Consider the following 21,457-nt stretch of genomic DNA (forward strand, 5'->3'; position numbering starts at 1 on the left):
CCTCCTATTCAATTTCTTTGGAAGAGTTTCAGAAGGATTGGCATTCATTCTTCTTAAATGTTTGATAAAATTCACCCATGAAGCCATCTGGTCCTGGGCTTTTCTTTGTTAGCAAGTTTTTGATTACTGATTCAATCTCCTTACTTGTTATTGGTCTGTTCGGTTTTCCTATTTCTTCATAATTTAGTTTTGGTAGGTCGTATGTTTCTATTTAGGGTGTCCAATTTGTTGGCATATAATTGTTCATAGCAGTCTCTTATGATCATTTGTATTTCTGTTTATCAGCTGTCTCTTCTTTCATTTATAATTTTATTTACTTGAGTTCTCTTTTTTCTTGCTAAATCTAGCTAAACATTTGCCAACTAGTCTTTTCAAAAAAAAAAAACAATCAACTCTTAGCTTCATTGATCTTTTCTATTGTTTTTCTATTCTTTATTTCATTTATTTTTGTCCTGATCTTTGTTACCTCCTTCCTTCTGCTGACTTTGGGAATAGTTTGTTCTTTTCCTGGTTCTACAAAGTATAAAGTTCGGTTATTTGAGATCTTTTTTTCTTAACGGAGGCATTTATCACTATAAACTTTCCTCCTAGAATTGCTTTCACTGCATCCCTAAGTTTTAGCATGTTGTGTTTCCATTTTTGCTTGTCTCAGGACATATTTTTTTATTTCCCTTTTGATTTCTTCTTTGACTCATTGGTCGTTCAGGATTGTGTTGCTTAACTGCAACATATTTTTGGATTTTCCAGTTTTCTTCCTGTTATTGAATTCTAGTTTCAAATCACTGTAGTCAGAAAAGATATTTCATATGATTTCTATCTTCTTATATTTGTTAAGACTTATTTTGTGGCCTAATGTGATCTATCCTGGAGATTGTTCCGTGTGCACTTGAGAAGAATGTGTATCCTGCTGCTATTGGACAGAATATTCTTAATATTCCAAATATGACTGTTAGGTCCATTTGGTACTAAGTGTAGTTCAAGTCCAACATGTCCTCATTGATTTCCTGTCTGAATGATCTATCACTTGTTGAAAGTGGGGTACTAAAGAATCTAATATTGTTGTATTCTTGTGTATTTCTCACTTCAGTTCTGTTAATATTTGCTCTATAGATTCAGGTGCTCTGAAGTTGGGTGCATATATATTTACAGTTGTTATATGCTCTTGATGAATGACCCCTCTATCATTATATAATCACCCTCTTTCTTACTTGTTACAGTTTTTTAATTAAAGCCTATTTTGGGACTTCCTTTGTGGTGCAGGGGTTAAGAATATTCCTGCCAATGCAGGGGACACAGGTTTGAGCCCTGGTCCGGGAAGATCCCACATGCCACGGAGCAACTAAGCCCGTGTGCCACAACTACTGAGCCTGCCCTCTACAGCCTGTGAGCCACAACTCCTGAGCCCACGTGCCATAACTACTGAAGCCCACGTGCCTAGAGCCCATGCTCCACAACAAAGAGAAGCCACCACAATGAGAAGCCCATGCACCACAACGAAGAGTAGCCCCCACTCACTGCAACTAGAGAAAGCCCGTGGACAGCAATGAAGACCCAACACAGCCAAAAATAAATAAATAAATTTATTTTAAAAAAATAGCCTATTTTGTCTGGTATAAAAATAGCTACTGGGCTTCCCTGGTGGTGCAGTGGTTGAGAGTCCGCCTGCCAATGCAGGGGACACGGGTTTGTGCCCCAGTCCAGGAAGATCCCACATGCCGCGGAGTGGCTAGGCCCGTGAGCCATGGCCGCTGAGCCTGCGCATCCGGAGCCTATGCTCCGCAACGGGAGAGGCCACAACAGTGAGAGGCCCGCGTACCTCAAAAAAAAAAAAAAGAAAAAAAAAAGCTACTGCTGCCATCTTTTGGTTGCCATTTGGATGGATTATCTTTTTCTGTTTCTTGCTTTCAGCCTATGCATGTTCTCAACACTAAAGTGAGTCTGTTAATAAACAGAATATTCTTTGTTTTTTTTTTAATCCATTTGGCTGCTCTATGTCTTCTGATTGAGAATTTAATCCATTTACATTTAAGTAAAGTAATTATAGATAGGTAAGAAATTTCTATTGCTATTTTAAAAATTGTTTTCTAGCTCATTTTGTAGTTCCTTTTCTTTTCTCTTGCTGTCTTTGTGAACTGATGATTTTCCATAGTAGTGTGCTTTGATTCACTTCTCTTTATCTTGTATGTATCTACTGTAGGTTTTTGCTTTCTGGTTACGTGAGACTTACATAAAACATCTTATAGATAAAGCTATTACAACTTAACTTCAATCTCATACAAAATCTCTACCCTTTTACTCACTTCCCACCACTTTATGTTTTTGATATCACAGTTTACATCTTTTTATACTGTGCATCCATTAACAAATTACTGTAATTATAGTTATTTTTAATTTTGCTTTCTTTTCACCTTTATACTAGAGTAATATACTGCCATATTATAGTATTGGAGTATTCTGAATTTGACTATATACTTATCTGAATTTGACTATATACTTAAGTGTTTTATATCTTCATGTTTTTTTTTAATTTATTTATTTTATTTTTGGCATCATTGGGTCTCCTTGCTGCTCGTTTGTTTTTTTGTTTGTTTGTTTGTTTTTTGCAGTATGCGGGCCTCTCACTGTTGTGGCCTCTCCCGTTGCAGAGCACAGGCTCCGGACACGCAGGCTCAGGGGCCATGGCTCACAGGCCCAGCCGCTCCGCGGCATGTGGGATCTTCCCGGACCGGGGCACGAACCCACATCCCCTGCATCGGCAGGCAGACTTTCAACCACTGCACCACCAGGGAAGCCCCTTGTTTGTTTTTATATATAGTAGTGTGTATCTGTTAATCCCAAACTTCTAATTTGTCTCCCCCCCTTTCCCCTTTGGTAACCATAAGTTTGTTTTCTATGTCTGTCAGTCTATTTGTTTTGTAAATAAGTTAACTTGTATCATTTTTTTAGATTCCACATATAAGTGATATCATATGGTATTTTTCTCTGTCTTTGATTTTTGATAGTTTTATTATAATGTCGTGGAGAAGATCTCTGTGGGTTCAAATTGTTTGGGAACCGATGAGCTTCATGAACTTGATGTTCAAATCTCTCTCCCCAGATTTGGTAAGTTCTCAGGCATTACTTTAAGTAAGCTTTCTGCCCCTTTCTGCTTTCTTCTCTTCCTGGTTCTCTAATAATCTATAGATTGATTCTCTTAATGGTAATCTTTAAATATCATAGGGTTTCTTCATTCTTTTTACTTTTTTCTCCTTTGACTGAAAAATTCTGATATATCTGTCTCTAAGTTCACTAATTCTCTCTTTTTTTTTTTTGGCTCCACTGGACTGCCAGGGAATTCCAGGGACTCTTTGTTTTATGAGTTTTTAAAAATCTTTTTTGGCTGTATTGGGTCTTCGTTGCTGCACACAGGCTTTCTCTAGTTGTGGCAAGCGGGGGCTGCTCTTCATTGTGGTACACGGGCTTCTCCTGTTGTGGACCACAGGCTCTAGGCATGTGGGCTTCAGTAGTTGCGGCACGCAGTCTCAGTAGTTGTGGCTCATGGGCTCTAGAGCACAGGCTCAGCAGTTGTGGCACACAGGCTTAGTTGCTCCGCAGTACGTGGGAACTTCCCAGACCAGGGCTCACACCCGTGTCCCCTGAGTTGGCAGGCGGATTCTTCACCAGTGCACCACCAGGGAAGTCCCAAAGTTCACTAATTCTTTCTTCTGCTTGGTCCAGTCTAATACTGAATCTCTCCACTGAATTCTTCAGTTCAGTCATTGTATTCTTCAGCTCCAAAATTCGTTTGGTTCTCTTTTATGTTTTCTATCTTTTTGTTGAACTTCTCATTTTGGTCTTGTATTATTTACCTGATATTGTTGAACTGTTTACTGGTGTTCTCTTGTAGCTCTCTGAGCATCTTTAAAATAACTACTTTGAATTCTCTGTCAGGCAATTTGTATATCTCCATTTCTTTAGGGTCAGTTACTGAAAATTTACTGTGTTCTTTGGTGGTGTCATGTTTCCCTGATTTTTTGTGATCCCTGTAGCCTTTCATAGTTGTCTGCACATTTGAAGAGCTGTTATCTCTTCAAGACTTTATGGACTGGCTTTGGTAAGGAAAGATCTTCACCTATGGATGTGAGGATGCTAGAGTATGCTATGACTCTGGGTCTAATGGTGCAGGGTGCCCAGGTTAGGGCATATCGTAGCTCTGGGCTCAGGGTGCAGGTCTCATTGGCTGAGGCCACACAGGTCCACATATCAACAATTCTGTGATTCTTAGGGAAAGCTGTGGAGGGTCCACAGTGGCTGCAAGGGATGTTGGGGTCCTCAGTGGATCTTCCAGGTCCAGTGGCTAGGGACCAGGACAGGCAGCAGTGGTGGGCAGAGTCAGAAGTGTGTACACACATGGCTTCAGGGTCCGGCTTCAGGGTCCAGCTTCAGGTACCTGCAGAGTGGGAGGGGGAAGCTGCAGACACACACATAATAGCAAGGGCTGGGACTAGCAGAAAGGGCTGGTGCCAACTGCAGATTGACAAGCAACTGCAGGGACCCTAGCTGTTGGCACATATTCATAAGGTTGTAGAGGCTAGCCATGAGCACATGCATGGCAGTGGAGGCAGGGATGGGAGTTGGGCTGGCCAGTGTGCAGGTGCACAGTTGCAGGGGCTACCTTTAGGTGAGCCTAGGGTTGCAGGCCAGTGACAAGTCAAGGCTGGATATGGGCCACAAGCAGCTGTGGGGGCCTTGGATGTTGGCATACACTCCTATGGCTACAGGGGCTTGCCGTGGTTGTATGCATGGCAGTGGAGGCCTGTGTTGGGAGTCAGGCTGGTGGCGTGCAGGTACATAGCTGCAGAGGCTAGACATGAGCACACACAAAGCAGTGGGGTTCAGCTGTAGGGGTCTAGACTGGTGTCTTACATGCACACAACCACAGAGGCCAGGGCTGCTACATAATTCGTGCTCTGTCAAGAGATGCGGAGGGAGGTGGGGGACTCAGGTGGCTGGCATCTGTGAATGCAGATACCTGTGGGGTGAAAACCTTAATGGCAAAATCTGCAGGGGTTCTGTGGTGGCTACTGGTTTCTTCAGTGGTGAAATATGCTGGGGTCCTCTATGGAGCAGTCTGCTGAGGTCCATTATGAGGTCCCCAGTAATAAAAGCTGAGGGGTTCTGCAGTGTCCACAAGGGCTGTTGAGGTCCACAGCAGCAAAGGCTGCTGGGATCCTAAGCAGAGCAGGCCACTGTGAGCCATGGTAGCTCCCAATGCATGACTGATACTGGCAGCCTCTGTCTGCCCTACTTCCTTGTTCCTAGCCATGTCTAGATGTCTCAGTATTTATACCAAGTTTATTCCAGTTATCTCATTTGTAATTTTCTAGAGCTCCTTGGGTTGCTTCTTAGATTGCTCCGCTCTGCTTCCTGGCTGTCTCACTTCCCTTTGCAGACAGCAATCACCATTTTCTTCCACTGAGTTGTCAGTTTTTTCCAAGTTTCTTTCATAAGTATTTCTTTTGGTCTTTAACTTTCATGTGGGAGGTTTCTTCCAATGGCTGTTGATGCTTGACTGTCTGGAATTGATGTGTAGGATCTGCTGACCACTGGGTTTCACTGTATGGAGGTTTGTGGAAAGCAGTGGTCATCTTATCCAACAGCTTTTAATACCATATATACTCTGATGACTCCAAAATTGTTATATCTTAACTTCACTTCTGAACTCCAGACTTTCAACATCTCAGTCTGGAGGTCTAGAAGACATTTAAACCTTGAAAGGAAAAACCAGAAATATTGATCCCCACTGCTCTACTCTCTTCTCCCACAATGTTTCCTATTCCATTTCCACCCAGGTCAAAGTTGGGCATGTCAAAACATAGGAGTCATTCTTCTCTGACCTTTCTCTTTTTTGTACACACGCACACCTATTCAATCTATCAACAACTCTGACTGGATCTATCCTTCAACACATATTCAGAATCCAACAACTTACCACTTCCACTGTTCCAACCCTATCTAGCTCAAGATACTGAAATCAAAATCTTTTGTTTGAATGACTGCTCCCTGTTTCCATTCTTGCTCTACTCCAGTCCTTCTGCACACATCAGCTGGAAGAATCCTTTTAAAATGTAAGCCAAATCATGTCATTCCCCTGCTCAAATACCTTCACAGGCCTTCTGTCACACTTAGAATAAAATGCAAAATCCTTACCAAAAATATCATCCTCCAAGCCACCATTCTGAGGGGAGTTCTTAGCTTCAAATTGTCATTCTTCCTTCACTTTCCACATCTAATTGATCATCAAAATTCATCATTTTTACTTATTAACATCTACATTCTCTATTGCATTTTTTCTCCATTCCTATTGTTGCCTAGCCATTATTTCTTGCCTGAATCACTTCCGTGGTCTCTTTCCTCCCTGATTCCAGTCTTCTGCATTTTATACTCTCTCAGCATTTAAAACCCACATCCAATCATGTCACTCCATGGTTCTATCAGACTAGCAGTTCTACTAATTTGGGGATTACAAAGCTCTTTGTGATCTGGCTCTTGCCTTCTTCTTGGCCTTATCTCCCAATTGCTAACACATACTTACATGCCAAAGTTACCAAATATCTTATAGTTTCCTGGAATTACTACTTCCCTATGCTCTGTGCTATTTTTGGAATGTCCTTCCTTATGGCTTGTCTTCCTGATGAAGCCCTGCACATCTCTCAAGACTCACCTTAAGCATTACTTGTCTCTGGAGGCTTTCATTGATTGCTCAAAGCCCCAGGAAATCAGCTACTCCCTCTAACAGCATCAGTGTATATCTTAATTATGACATGCAGCTCATAAACCTTCTTATTTGTGGTCTATCTGATCCCACTAGAGTAGTTTCTAAACATGGGGACCATGCATGGGGTTCAGAGGCAACTATCAATTCCCTAAAATTGAGTATAAAATTTTATATGCAAAATCATACTTGTATCGTCCTGGGGAGAAATTTTATCAATCCTCCATAATACAGAAAGAGTTAGGAACCAATACCCTAGATGGTGATATTCTTTTTTTTTTTTTAATTTTTTTTTTTTGGCTGCGTTGGGTCTTCGTTGCTGTGTGCAGGCTTTCTCTGGTTGCAGCGAGTGGGGGCTACTCTTCATTGCGGTGTGCGGGCTTCTCATTGCAGTGGCTTCTCTTGTTGCGGAGCACCGGCTCTAGGCACGTGGGCTTCAGTAGTTGTGGCACGCGGGCTCAGTAGTTGTGGCTCACGGGCTCTAGAGCACAGGCTCAGTAGTTGTGGCACACAGGCTTAGTTACTCCGTGGCATGTGGGATCTTCCCAGACCAGGGCTCGAACCCCTGTCCCCTGCATTGGCAGGCAGATTCGTAACCACTGAGCCATAGACAGTGATATTCTTAAGGGAAGGAGTAAGTCTCCATCTTTAATTTCTATATCTCACACATATCACTTCACACAGAGCATAGTTAAGGCAACTGGACACAAATGCTTTTGTATACTTGTAAATATACATAACCAAATATACCGAAGCAATTGATATGTTATTTGTATATGATTTAGGCAAATTTCCTATGGTTCTTGACCAGGCAACATACTTTGCATCCTCTGTGTTTCCTAAAAATATTACATTTTCTTAAAGAGAAATTTGTAATTCTTTCTAAAACTTGTAATTCTCACCAATATACACTCCTTGAATATATACTCCTCAAAGTGAGGTTTTACCCAGTCCTTTTAGTCTAAGCTTAATAGTCACCTAAGGTTTCTGATGTTTATTTGTTTTACTTTAAAATTCTGTACCTTTTAGTTAATTCTTCTTATTCAGCCTGCGAAGTGTAATCTTGGTTATCAGTCAACTCAATACACTTTTATAATAACCAACAGACAGTTAAGGATTTATCTTAGAAATACTGGTACACTGATAAACAACAAGGCCCTACTGTACAACACAGGGAACTATATTCAATATCTTGTAATAAACTCTCATGGAACAGAATCTGAAAAAGAATACACACACACACACACAACTGAATCACTTTGCTATACACCAGAAACTAACACAACATTGTAAATCAACTATAGTTCAATAAAAAAAGTTTTAAGAAAGAAATGCTGGTACATTATTTCCAGGGTTAATCATTACATTATTAATAACTGGCTCTTTTCAGCTTCAACTACCTGCTTTTCTTAAGAGGTGGAGAGAGACAAAATTTTAGTAACTGCTGCAGGCTGAAGGAGCTCTGTTCACCAGCAAAACCAACTGAGAAATGACAGCTAGACATTACAGTAGGCCCAAATGCCCTACATAGTAATTCCATTTAGAGAGCAAGTGTGATAGGTACTGTCCAGATAAGGAAGACCCTTACATACATTGAAACAAAGACAAAGGAATGATTTTAGCAATATTGTTTCATAATGTAATTAGGGATAGTAAAAGAGAAAAACTTAAGTGTGCAGGAGCAAGCTACACTGTGTAATAATTTCTTACCATTTTATAGAGATCTGAGACACTAATCTGGTCCGCATCCACTACTTCAAAGTCCTTTCGAGGCACCAGGTCCAGGCCCAAATGCCTAGTAAAGAGAAAGACCACATTCAGCATGCCATGTCCTCAAATTACTCATCTCTCTTTATGTGCCTGAGAGCCCATGCCAACCATGACCTTATGGACAGAAGTTCAGACACTGCCTCTGCAGGGACATGCCTTTATCCAGTAACCTAACTGTGTTCACCTTCAGGTAAATAAATGAGGCTAGGGATTTTAAGACTGTGACAATTTTCGTCATCAAGTAGTTCCCCCTGTGATGGTAAAAAGGATTCATTCAGTATCACATTTATAACAGATTGCTTGAGTTCACTAAGGACGGATTTTCTTAGATCATTAATAAGTTGTGTTTATTTTTCAATTTCCCCCATCCTGCAAGTATGTACAGGCTCAGCCATGCATTACTTTCATTAGGATAAAAAAAATTATTCAGTGTCCAAGTAGATTTGTAATTCAAAGTCAAACACATAAAAATCACCTCCTGGGAATTCCAGGAGGTCCACTGGTTAGGATTCTGCACTTTTACTGCCACGGGCATGGGTTCAATCCCTGGCTGGGAAACTAAGATACTGCAAGGCACAGCCAAAAAAAAAAAAAAAATCACCTCCTAAAGGTATTAAACTCAAAGAAACTTATGTCTTGGTTGAGTTTTATCTCATTTTCAATTTAATTAATACTGACACTGGGTTATAGTAAAGACCTCACCACACATTAGCCAATACCTTAAGACACTTTAGATGGAAGTTTAACCAGGGAGCACGATTAATAAAGAAAACAATACTTAGAAGATCTGGTATAACTTGGGCATGAAGGAATAAGTGATAATGATTAATAGTTGATTGGGAGGCAGTATGAGACAGTGGAAATAACTCTGGACAGGCAGAACTCTTGGGTTCAAATATGGTACATAATTTATATTCAATACATGTTACGCCCTTTCTCACTCTCTAGAACAACAGCTCTGACTCTGGAGTCAGTGGAATTAGGAGTTGTGGACCCCTGTAACTACATATAAAAGTATGTGTATGTGTTCATATATGCATTTTCTCTGAGGAGAGGGCCTATAACTCTCATCAGGGTTTCAGAGCTGCTCTGTGACCACCCTACTCTAAAGCGAGTGTTATGAATTATTGCACCTGGCAAAAAGTATGCCATAGATGATGGAAGGAGAAGTGTATATATTTTTTTCTTCACCTAGATTATGAACTACATTTAGAATATGCTAGCAAAACTAATTCTCTAGGCTCTTTCTGTGAATAAAATTCCCACTTATTTAAAATAAGCCACATAGGGCTTCCCTGGTGGCGCAGTGGTTGAGAGTCCGCCTGCTGATGCAGGGGACACGGGTTCGTGCCCCGGTCTGGGCAGATCCCACATGCTGCGGAGTGGCTGGGCCCGTGAGCCATGGCTGCTGAGCCTGCGCGTCCGGAGCCTGTGCTCCGCAACAGGAGAGGCCACAACAGTGAGAGGGCTGCGTACCGCAAAAATTAAAAAAAATAAGCCACATATACATCCAAAACGCAGAATTATTTTACTTACAATTTAACCCTATTTTATAGGAAAAGATATGAAGAGGTTAAATGGTAATAAGACTGATAAAATAAAAATGGGGAATCAAACCTACATGAAGAAGCTATAAGCAAACACGCTAATCACACAGACTAATATGATTAAGAATTAAAATTTAGATGTGTACTTTTTAGCAGGCAAAAAAAATGGAGAAACCTATTTTTCTATTAAAGGATAAAAACCCATATTTTTCTATTACCTATTACTATAACTTGTATTATTCTATAATAGAGAAATATGCATTTTTAAAGAGGAAATAATTTTTTGGTATTAAATACAGAAAAAAAAAACCCTCGTAGTTTTGCCTGATGAGAAGATCAGTAATACACTGTTGTCCTTAATTACAATAGTTCACAGTTTAATGGTAAAACCATGACATCAAATCTGATTACTGATGTTAATGCACTTAAATCTATAAGAGATTTTATTTCCTGTCTTCATACATTAAAGAAGTACTCCATTCAATCACCTCTTATTAATTATTCTTAATTTCCCTGAAATAATTTCAGGCCTCTGGCTTCTAATACTTATAGCATGTAAAGGCAGTAGTATCATGGAGAGCAAGATATAGCTGAAGCACATCCTTTCCACCTCTCTCATCTTAAAAAGCAATTTACATCTGAAAGATAATTTTGCAGTTTTGATCTCAAATATTTAGAATACTTTTACATATATGTGGAAAAACAGTGGAAAGATCACAAAAATGGTATTAGTATTTGTACAAGGAAAGTGAAATTAAACAATTTATCAATTTAAGATATTTTACAAATTTTCTGTAGTCATGCTGTTGAAAATTCTTTAAATACAAAAATGAAGAGATAAAATTTCAAACATATTCTTTAACCACTGATGGTCACAAAATATATGAGGTAGTCTAAATATTACAATTAATTAACAAAAAGAAGACTGTACAAATAATCCAATCAAAATAGATGTTTTCAGTACAACAGCTTAAGAAAAAATCCAGATGGATCTAAGTCAGTAAGGCCAGGGTTGAGAGTATATGCTCTGTAGTAGTGCACTACACGCAATGATGTGGCTTGTCTGGTGAATGGCATCTATGCAAACTCTACCTTGGCACTATGCCACCCTTAGCTTGCTTGTCCATTCAATTAACCACCCATATACCCATCCACTCACCCCAAAGACACTCTCTGAGGATCTATCATGTACCACCAATGGTACTGGATATAGGAAATAGAGCAGTTTTGAGTCAAGCAAATGTTCATATTCCTCATGCTAATTCTCCCAAGAGCAAAGTGTTTTCCCTCTCCTAGAAGTTGTTAAAACACAGTACCTTTTAGTTTCTTGATTTCATTACCTTAGGAAATAAGAAAATGATTAACAGGTGATCTAATAAAACCAAAGACTGATTTCCTTCTACTAAGATCATCTTCAATGGATGAAGAGTAGTTTCCAAAAGCTAAATTGAAGGACTGTCCTCATTGGAAGAAGGCAGAGGTGCTGCACAGTGAGAAACAACACATGTTCACTAAAATTTCACTCTGTAAAAGAGGCTCCTGGCTATTTCTTCCTATGGCATATTCTAAGAACAGTGAACAGTAAGTGCAGGGAATGGTCAACTTAGTCTCTTTATCGTCACAGCAAAGGAAGGCAGCGCATCAGAGTAGTTAGGAGCATGGGCTCTGATGTCAGATTGCCTAGTTTGTATCTTGGCTCTCCCACCAAGAATACTGTCTTCTCTACTGTCACAGGCTATTGTAAGGATTAATCCATGTAAAGCACTCAGTACACTGCCAGGCATTGTGAACTGCTTCTGCTGTTATCATTATGTGTTACATCGTTAGCTAAAATATGACTTAAAGTACAAGGATTGTGATTAAAGAGAATTGTGTCTGAAAAAAGACTCCTAAACAAGCAGGAGGCATGCAACTACATATACATCTACATACAGATGTAGTATAGAGCTGAGTTTTTAAAATGGTCTTACCAACTGCTTAGGTGAATCGTCTTCACAAAAATAGTCTTCTCTCACCACTTGTCACTAATCACTCATTCATTCATTCCAATAATTCAATAAATATTAGCACCTACTCTATGCTAGGCTCATGATGAACTTAGGGACACAGCAGTGAATAAAAGACATATTTCTGTTCCTGCATTCTTTTAGGTGCACCACTCTAAAGACCGTGAATCTCTCTCTCTATCAAATTCTTTGAATTTTACATGTCTTTTGAATGTTCCATATTCTGTTCTATTTTCTATTGTATCTTTTTCTTCTGGGTTTCCTCATCTGAACCACAGAACGTAGAAAATAACTTGAAGTTAATTAATTATATATGATGGATGTTTTAAGGCATTTAAGATCTAGTTCTCCCCCAGAATTAGTTGAAAAAGGCTAGAGATACTAAGATTTTCTGTGGGCAGTGCCCTTTTCTGATACTTATACTATGAGAGCATATAGATATAACTATACTAATGAGAGCATGGTATTTTATATAGTAATAAAATAGAAGATATAACTAATAATAGCTACCTTTTACTGAACATTTACTTGGAATAGGCATTTTATGTATATCCCCTCTAAGCACTATGGGAAGTACACAGTATTAGACCCATTTTATAACTGAGGAAACTGAAGCCCAGAGAGGTTACTAAGTAGCCTATTAAGGGAGTACAGTTGAGCTTGTCTCAAGCTAGGTCTGTCTTACTCTGAACCCATGATATTTCCACTATACCTGCCACCTTTCTACTAATAACCATGAAGTTAAATACTAATGGCTATAAGTGATTGTAATCAATTTGGTCATAATACTTTGAGGAATAATTTTGTGTCAATACATCAATCCAGAAGGAAACAAACATAGACTGATGAATGAGTAGCCAACAGGCATAAGAAAAACCCACCTTGTTACTTAGATACATTCATGTAGTGCCTATCAAGTGCAGGCACTGTGCTAAGTGCAGGGTATGCTGATGAGCAAAACAGATGCACAAAGAATGAGTGTGTGTGTGTAAGTTAATCATTTGAACATGGTAACTTGAGAGAAGAATTTTGACACATGCATAGTTTAAACATAGTTATCTCAGACTTCTTAAGTATGGCAAGAAACTGATGGATGGGTACAACACCTTATACCAGAAGAACTCTAAGAAGGCATTGGAAGCTTCTACTAATTTCAGATGTCCTGAAGCTGGAAAATATCACTATGTCCTTAAAGAGAAAGTACTGAACCATAAACTTTTCTGAGTCCTAGCTAAAAATTTACTCACAGGAAACTCGCTGGGGTTGGGGGCAGGGGTGGTGGTGGTGGCAGTATTCTCTGCATAGTATAACTCAAACTACTGCTTGTGTTGCTTCCTCCAAGAGCAATTCACTTGGTAAGGAACATAAACTAAGCAGGAAGAAAGGGACATGGGTAGGTTAGGATCTTTGAAAACCTGCGAGAAGGTACAAAAGAGAAGCGAGGGAAGGGAATAATTTGATAGAGAGGGAGAGAAAGAATAACTAGAAAGTATGCATTTATTGGTGATTTGTCTTAAATGATGAGACTTCACAATAAAAAGATACCAATTTTTTCATTTGATACTTGAAATCTATAGACACATTATTCTAATTCAACAAAAGCTTATAAAATGTTTACATTTTAATCAAATTGTACTTTCTACCTAAAGAAGAAATACAAAAATCCTATAAATTATTCTAAGAGTAAAGTATTTCTTACTTAGGTATTTTTCTATGGCAAAGATCAATTAGGCTGTGTCAGTCCTGGGTTGACACAACTTTTAACTCATCTATGCTATATTTACTGTAGTGATGATAGCAGAGACTGAGAAGAAACTTTTCTCTGTATCTTTATGGAAGGTGTCAAAAATGTTAAATTAACACATTAAAGTTACATTGCTAGACAAATTATTTTAAATTTCCCTTGGAGAGGATGTAATTAACTGACTTAATCTTTGAATAGGAGACTTGAGCAGAGATAATGGCTAGTTAATTTGAATACAACCTTGTTTTATGCCCTTCCTGTATTTTAGAACACAATATTATAAATGCTGATTTCTACCTAATACAATTTTAATAATTTTCACATATGGAATGAGCGTGCACATAGGCAAAGAGGCAAACAAGTATAAGCCACGTAAATTTAATGTCAGAATCCTCAAATTTTCAGCCAAATAAATAAAAATTCCTAATCTCAGGGAAAAAAATTAAAATAGTTGTTACGTAGATGTGGAGGGCTCTGCATTTAACTTAAACTCTAAATACAAGAGTATAGTACCAGTTTAGTTTTTATCCTTGAAAGTTCTAACTCAGTGTTAAAGCAGATATATATATTATGAGACATGTGGTACAGATAACAGAACAAAGATCAAATAACCCACAGACTACAGATACTGACAATAATTTTCCTGGTGTTAAGACTCACACTTAAAAATGATCATAAAGATAGTAAGGTCCTACATAAACTATATGTGCTTTGGCATCAGTTCTGGGTACAAACACCAGTTCTACCACTCACTATGCAACATTGGAAAAAGTTCTTCTGAGCCTTTTTATGAGTTTCCTCATTAGGTAAAACAGAGCTCTTGTCTTGGAAGAGCATAATCGCATTTCATTATAACAGTGCAGATAAGTTAGACCATGCACTTGCCACAGTGATACAGGTAGATGTACTCAATAAACTATTAATAGCTGTTATTAACAGTGTCTGAAATAGGTTTTGAAAAGGCAGAGCTATAAAGTCTAAGAGTCTAAAGAAAAAGGCATAAAGTTTAAAATTACATAGGATTAATATTTAATTACATCAATTACAATGTAAAAATACATTCAGAAAATATTGATTGTGCACCCAAAACATGCCAGCATATGCTAAGCTTATCAATATTTTATGGCATTTATAAAAGTGTCATGGAACAAGAAGAGTGGAATTATGAGGGCATACAATGGGAAGAATGGATACGGTTATCAGTGCTCAGCTGTTGCATGGAGCAGTCTCCTATATCTAACCTATTGGTACGAAATGACTTTACTTTTGCAGTACACCATCCCTTCTTTCAAATTAAGAAGGAACATTTTTAAAAGGGTTACTTCGAGTGAGAACCAGAGATAATTGTCCTATTGGTTTGGGAGGCAATATGTCTTTTTCCTTTAGTAACAGTAGACCTAAAAAGTTCTCATTTAAGTTTTTAAGTGACTGTATTTTCCACTGGGAGTAAAGGGGAAAATGGAAAGAAGAAGAAATGGGGAAAGAAAGAAGTGGAAGGGAAGGGAGAAAGGAGGAAAGAAGATACAGAAGCACCAGGAGAGAAGGATCAGGGTTTCGAGAAAGGAGGGAGAAGGGAAAAAAGTGGGGTGGGGGGGGAAATGGAACTATGTTTCTGGTTTATATTGTTTATCAAAATGAACATATAAATACTCTCCCTACACACACACAAGCACATACACACTCTGTTGAGAAAAAGTTATTAATGTAGGTGGAACAGCTCTGTACTTTACTGACAGGTATTTATAATGTTCTTTGTCTTTTTCAAATATAATTTGAACTTTTTTCCAAGCTATCATCTTTAAGTTTTCAGATTTGACTGCAAAATCTGATTGGTCTGTTTTCTAACTTTTATCATAAAGAGGTATTGATAAAATATTTCTCTTGTTCATTTACTGGTATGTATAGTGCAGTTAAACTGCAACATAATGATTTATGCAACTATTAGTGTCATCAGTTCAAAAGTAACAATTTGCTTGGCACATAGTGATGCTATGTTTGCAAATTACTACCATTATTGATTTTTTAAAATAAGTACAATGATACCATATAGTACTGTTTGGAGCTGAGGAGACAGGATCAGTAGCTATACTGTAAGTTAACATACTACATTTTGCTAAGATTTTTACTGCCCAAAGTTAGATTTAAAGAACACTGCCTGATCTATCGTACATCTGAATTCATGTTATATCATACAAGGAGTCTGTGGTGTGTGCCAAGCAATGCTATTAACAGTCAAGAGAGGTTGTAATTTAATGAAACAAACAAGGATAGGATGGTGTCACAAATAACTAATGTAGAGTTGTTCTTTTTTCTTTTCTACTGAACAGTACCACTCTGGGTTGGATTCACTGTTTATTAGATCCCGTGTTTCCTCTTTCCTGATTTACTCTTCTATTTCTGGAAGAACACATTCTCAAGTCTCTTATTAAGAAAGGAGCCATGACAGGTTAACTTCTGCATCCTTGAGTACTTTAAAAGGGCTTTATTTGGCCCTTACACTTGATTATATAGTTTGGTTGTTTATAAAATTCTGGGTGGCAAATCATTTCCCAACAGAAATTTGAAGATATTACTTCATTATATTCTAGCATCCAGTGTTGCTGATAAAACTTTTGAGGCTGGTGTGAATCTTATTCTTTTGTAAGAAGACCTGTTTTTCTGTCTGATAACCTTTTAGGATCTTCTCTTCAGCCCCAAATATTGAAATATCTTAGTGTGCCTCACTGTAGGTTTTGGTTTTTCTTCTCCATTCATTATACTAGGTATTTGATGGACTCTTCCAATCTTAAGTCACCTGCTCTTTGGCTCTAGGAAATTCTCTTCTATCATTTTTTTAGAATTTCCTCTTTATTGCCTTTGTTCTTTTCCTGGAAATATAATGTCTGATGTTGGATCCCCTAGATTGAATCTCTGTACTGTTGTTTTTTTCTCAACCATTTCCCATCTTTTTGTTTTATTTTCCTAGAGATGACATAAAATTATCTTCCTGTTCTCCGCCTAAATTCTTTTTTGAAATCCTACTCTCCATTCCTTTTTCGTAGCATTTTATAATGCATAATGAATCTTCTTGATTCTCTTGGAGGATACTCAGAGATTTTTAAAGTTCTTTACTAATCTTCACTCTCTCTAGGGCCAGGTATTTTGTTTATCCTGGTCTCCCTCTCTTCCCTGTGAAAGGATTTCTTCAAATACTTGGTAATACTTGATTGTCCATTCAAATTTAAAAGGCACTAGAAATGTGAAGAGTTTTTTGTACATGGGTGGGTGGCTAGCAAGCTTCTCTTTCTGGTAAGTGGAAGGGATTTGTTCATTACACTTTGAAACTCTTAAATGCCTCAATATGGAGGGCTTTGCAATAAAGTCCCAGTTCAAACTTTTGTTGCCCAGTTTCCACCTAGGCAATTGGTCTTTGTATTTGTCTATCTGAAAGGGAAACACCTGGCTGCCAGGTTTGCTACTCATGGTAGCAAAAGTAGTGAATTATTACTTTACATACTTTTAAGCACTTCCTTTTGTTAAGCTCCAGGGCACACTCCCTTTCTCCCATGATTCTAGCAGCTGCAAGGCAGACCAACTCCTTCATTAGCTAAAGTTTCCTCCATACATTACAGGCTTCTTCTTCTGTTACTAATCCTCCATCTACTTTTCAGCTTCTGGAAATGGGTTCACATATCCCATTTATTGCTGCACTCCTCCCACTCTTTTTATTTTTTGTCATTTCAATGGTGTCTTGAGGGGGAGAGGAGCTAAAGACTTGTTCTAAAATATACTTAAGGTAAACGTATATCTTAAATAGGAAGCAACCTCGTCACTTCAAAGTTCAATGGACCTGATTTTAAGAGAATGAGGCAAAAGCATTTGAGAATCATATCAATTATTAAATCTAGGAAGAAATAAAATCTGAGTACTATCTACTCCAGCTTCCCATGCCAAAGTCTTATAATTTTACTTGTATGGCAATAGTAAATAGTCATACCCACTGCATAAATACAGGACTATTTCTGAATGATGAATTAATTAAGAATATTCTGATGTACAGATGTAGACAGTTCCCATTTGTAGTATATACTTATTTGGATTCATTATATGGCTATAAAATGTAAAGGACACCAAATTCAAAGGTACTAAGAGATGAAACTAAAGAGTATTCTGGGGCTTCCCTGGTGGCGCAGTGGTTGAGAGTCTGCCTGCCGATGCAGGGGACATGGGTTCGTGCCCCGGTCCGGGAAGATCCCACATGCTGCGGAGTGGCTGGGCCCATGAGCCATGGCCGCTTAGCCTGCGCGTCCGGAGCCTGTGCTCCGCAGCGGGAGAGGCCACAACAGTGAGAGGCCCGCGTACCGAAAAAAAAAAAAAAAAAAAAAAAAAAGAGTATTCTGATTACTGAGGTTTAGAATCAAGGAATTTGAGATGGAAGAAACCCCAGAGGCTAATGTAGTCCAATTATTTAATTTTCTGGAAGTGAAAATAGAGGCTGAGAGAGTTTCAATGAGTAGAACCAGTGAACGTCCTTTGCTATAAACTGAAAGAAACGGCTACTCATTGTAAAAATGATCAAAGCTTAGTGGAGAATACAACGTCTTTAATCCCTAAAGATAAGCTTTGATCAGGTACAACTCTATGAGGACTAAGTTATCATAAATGAAACTGAGAGATGCCCAAATGACATTCATACTTACTCATTGCCCCAGTCCAGGCGCACGGTGATGTGCCGCTTAACCTCCCGCACCTGATCCTGAGTCAGGTGACCAGACAGGAGCTGCCTTCGAAGGTCAATAAGTTCATTCATCACATGGCGTAGCTTGTAGAAAAGATCTACTTTATGTTTCTGAAAGGGCATTTTTGGTGTTGGGTGAAATAAAAAAGGGATATGGAAAGGGAATGAAAAAAAAAAAAGAGAAATAGTTAAACTATGAAAAGTGCTCATTTCTCTGAACCTCTAAAAACAGGCAATGTAAAGAGAGGCTTATTTAAGAATCTTAAACCAAAGTCCTTAGTTCCTACTGTCTAAAAATCTCTACAAAGTGACATCTAACAACATAATTGATCTGGCTTATGCAAAGTACCATCTGTCTATCTCTACTCTATCCTGAACTATTAATTTTCCAGTAAGTTACTAAACTTAATCAGAACCAAAAGAAACACAGGAGCCTAGAGTGGTTTTCTCTGACAGAAGCTACTATGTATGACAAAGATTTCAACCATCCAGCAACATCCCTGGTTTCTCCAGGAAGGATACTCAAGTTGGGGTAGGCAGAGACAGAATCACTTGCCCTATTTTAAAGAACTGTTTCAACATAAAGCTACAGTCTCTGGAGTGAGATTCATTCCAGGTTTCCAGGCCTCATCTAGCTTTAATTAGCTTTTGAAAACAGTATGTGTCCCTAGTGTCATAGAGTTCTACTCTTTTCAGTTCAGTGAAAAGCGTCACAGCTCGGTGGTTTGTGACCACCTAGAGGGGTGGGATAGGGAGGGTGGGAGGGAGGGAGACGCAAGAGGGAAGAGATATGGGAACATATGTATATGTATAACTGATTCACTTTGTTAAAAAGCAGAAACTAACACACCATTGTAAAGCAATTATACTCCAGTAAAGATGTTAAAAAAAAACAAAAAAAAGCGTCACCTTTATAAGAGTTAAATGGAAACAGCTTAATGAACTTAATTATGGACATCACAGTGGTTTTAACAAGTAAAAAATGTAAATGCCATGACAGTAGATGCTTAACAAAAATAAGCATCTTTACTAAAGAATATAGGTTTAAGAACTAAAGTTCTATTTGCTCACAAGTGAAATCTTGATTTTGGAATCTTTCGGTTTCTGTTTTTATTATAGAGAAGCACAATTTTATATGATAATTAAAATTCTTGGAATGTAACTAATCTATAAAGAATGCTTTTAAAGACAGACAATCTTTACCATAGTGTTAGTAAAATCTCTATCTGGATTTCCCCTAAAAAGACACTTGTCAAAATAAGCTGGATTCAAGTGACTGTAAATAAAATTATAATTATGAAGTAAATTACAAATCAGTAGAATCAGCTAATGTTTTTAAGTGGCTCTGAGCTTATGATTAAAATGTTTGGAACATCATACTACTTAGAAATCATCTAATGGAGCACTGGAGCATTAGATTTTTAAAGGTCCATCTTAAAGAGAAATTATTATTATTATATTTGGCGGTACGCAGGCCTCTCACTGTTGTGGCCTTTCCCGCTGCGGAGCACAGGCTCCGGTCATGCAGGCTCATTGGCCATGGCTCACGGGCCCAGCCGCTCCGCGGCATGTGGGATCCTCCCAGATTGGGGCACGAACCCGTGTCCCCTGCATCGGCAGGCGGACTCTCAACCACTGCGCCACCAGGGAAGCCCAAGAGAAATTATTTTTAACTAGAAGACATTAGAAATCATGCACTCTAACTACATCAAGCTGTTCTTTCTTCACTCAATGAACATATGAAGAAAACTTAAGCACCTTGATGGTACACAATGCTGGCAGATGGGCAGAACTCAAATTCTTGCCAGCTCAAATGCAACAAAGCCTAAGCAAATTACATCTGCAAAATTGAGATCTTGAGATAAGCAATAAAGGCAATGTGGTGTTTGTTTCCAGTACATGCATTTCTTTATGATAAATCAGGGCCACCTGTCTAAGTTTAAAATAGAAAGTTAGGATTATTATTTTCCCATCAAGCCATACACAACAATCCACTACATACATATACAAGCATTGATTTATTCATTCAATTAACAAATGCTTATGGAGCACCTGCTGAGTGCTATTACTTCGTTATGATCAAAAGTCCCTACTCTCTTGGGCTTCCCTGGTGGCACAGTGGTTGAGAGTCCGCCTGCCGATGCAGGGGACATGCGCTCGTGCCCCGGTCCGGGAGGATCCCACATGCCACGGAGCGGCTAGGCCCGTGAGCCATGGCTGCTGAGCGTGCACGTCTGGAGCCTGTGCTCCGCAATAGGAGAGGCCACAACAGTGAGAGGCCCGCGTACCGCAAAAAAAAAAAAAAAAAAAAAGTCCCTACTCTCATGGTGCTTTCATTCTAGAGAGCAGAGATAGACCATACACAAATACATAACGGTGGTGAAAATTCTAAGAAGAAAAATTAAAGCAGGATAGGGACAGTGGGTGGCCAACGGTGCATTGGCTGGGGAGTAGGAGAAGTTACTCCTTCAGGTAGAATGGTCAGGGAAAGGCTTCCTTGTGAGCCGAACTTTAAGTAGAAACCTGAATGAAATAAAGTGACAGCATTTAGGAAAACTGGGGAAATTTTATAGGCATGAGAAACAGCAAGAGCAAATGCCTCAATGTGGACGTGAACTTGGCATATTCACAGAGAGTAAAGAAGTCAGCACACCTGGAGCAAAGTGAACAAGGGGGAAAGTGGTGATGATGCAGAGAGGCAACACAGACCAGATTAGGCAGGGCCTTTGTAAATTATGTTAAGGTCTTTAGCTTTTACTCCCAGCAAGATGAGAAGCCACTGGAGATTTGGAATAGAAGAGTGATGTGATATGACATAAGTCTTGAAAGCATTACTCTGAGTGCTCTGTTGAAAATAAATCATGAAAAGGCAAAGAGGACAGTGGGGGTTCCAGTTAGGAAACTATTTATTGCAACAAT

The 21,457-nt window shown here is 38.7% G+C and overlaps 1 protein-coding gene across 12 annotated transcripts in view; it reads right to left on the minus strand.

The window, feature by feature from the left end:
* Window positions 1-21,457, minus strand: part of DOCK3 (dedicator of cytokinesis 3) — a 413,180-nt gene that overhangs the window by 188,724 nt on the left and 202,999 nt on the right. For all 12 annotated transcript variants that reach the window (XM_033424479.2, XM_033424476.2, XM_033424475.2 and 9 more), the window contains exons 6-7: window positions 18,501-18,649; window positions 8,465-8,549 (exon numbers count right to left, since the gene is read on the minus strand). In XM_033424479.2, coding sequence (XP_033280370.1) covers window positions 8,465-8,549; window positions 18,501-18,649 — 234 coding nt within the window. The remainder of the gene's footprint in view (window positions 1-8,464; window positions 8,550-18,500; window positions 18,650-21,457) is intronic.

The sequence above is a fragment of the Orcinus orca genome, chromosome 10 (genome assembly GCF_937001465.1).
Source record: "Orcinus orca chromosome 10, mOrcOrc1.1, whole genome shotgun sequence".
In the NCBI taxonomy this organism is placed as follows: domain Eukaryota; kingdom Metazoa; phylum Chordata; class Mammalia; order Artiodactyla; family Delphinidae; genus Orcinus; species Orcinus orca.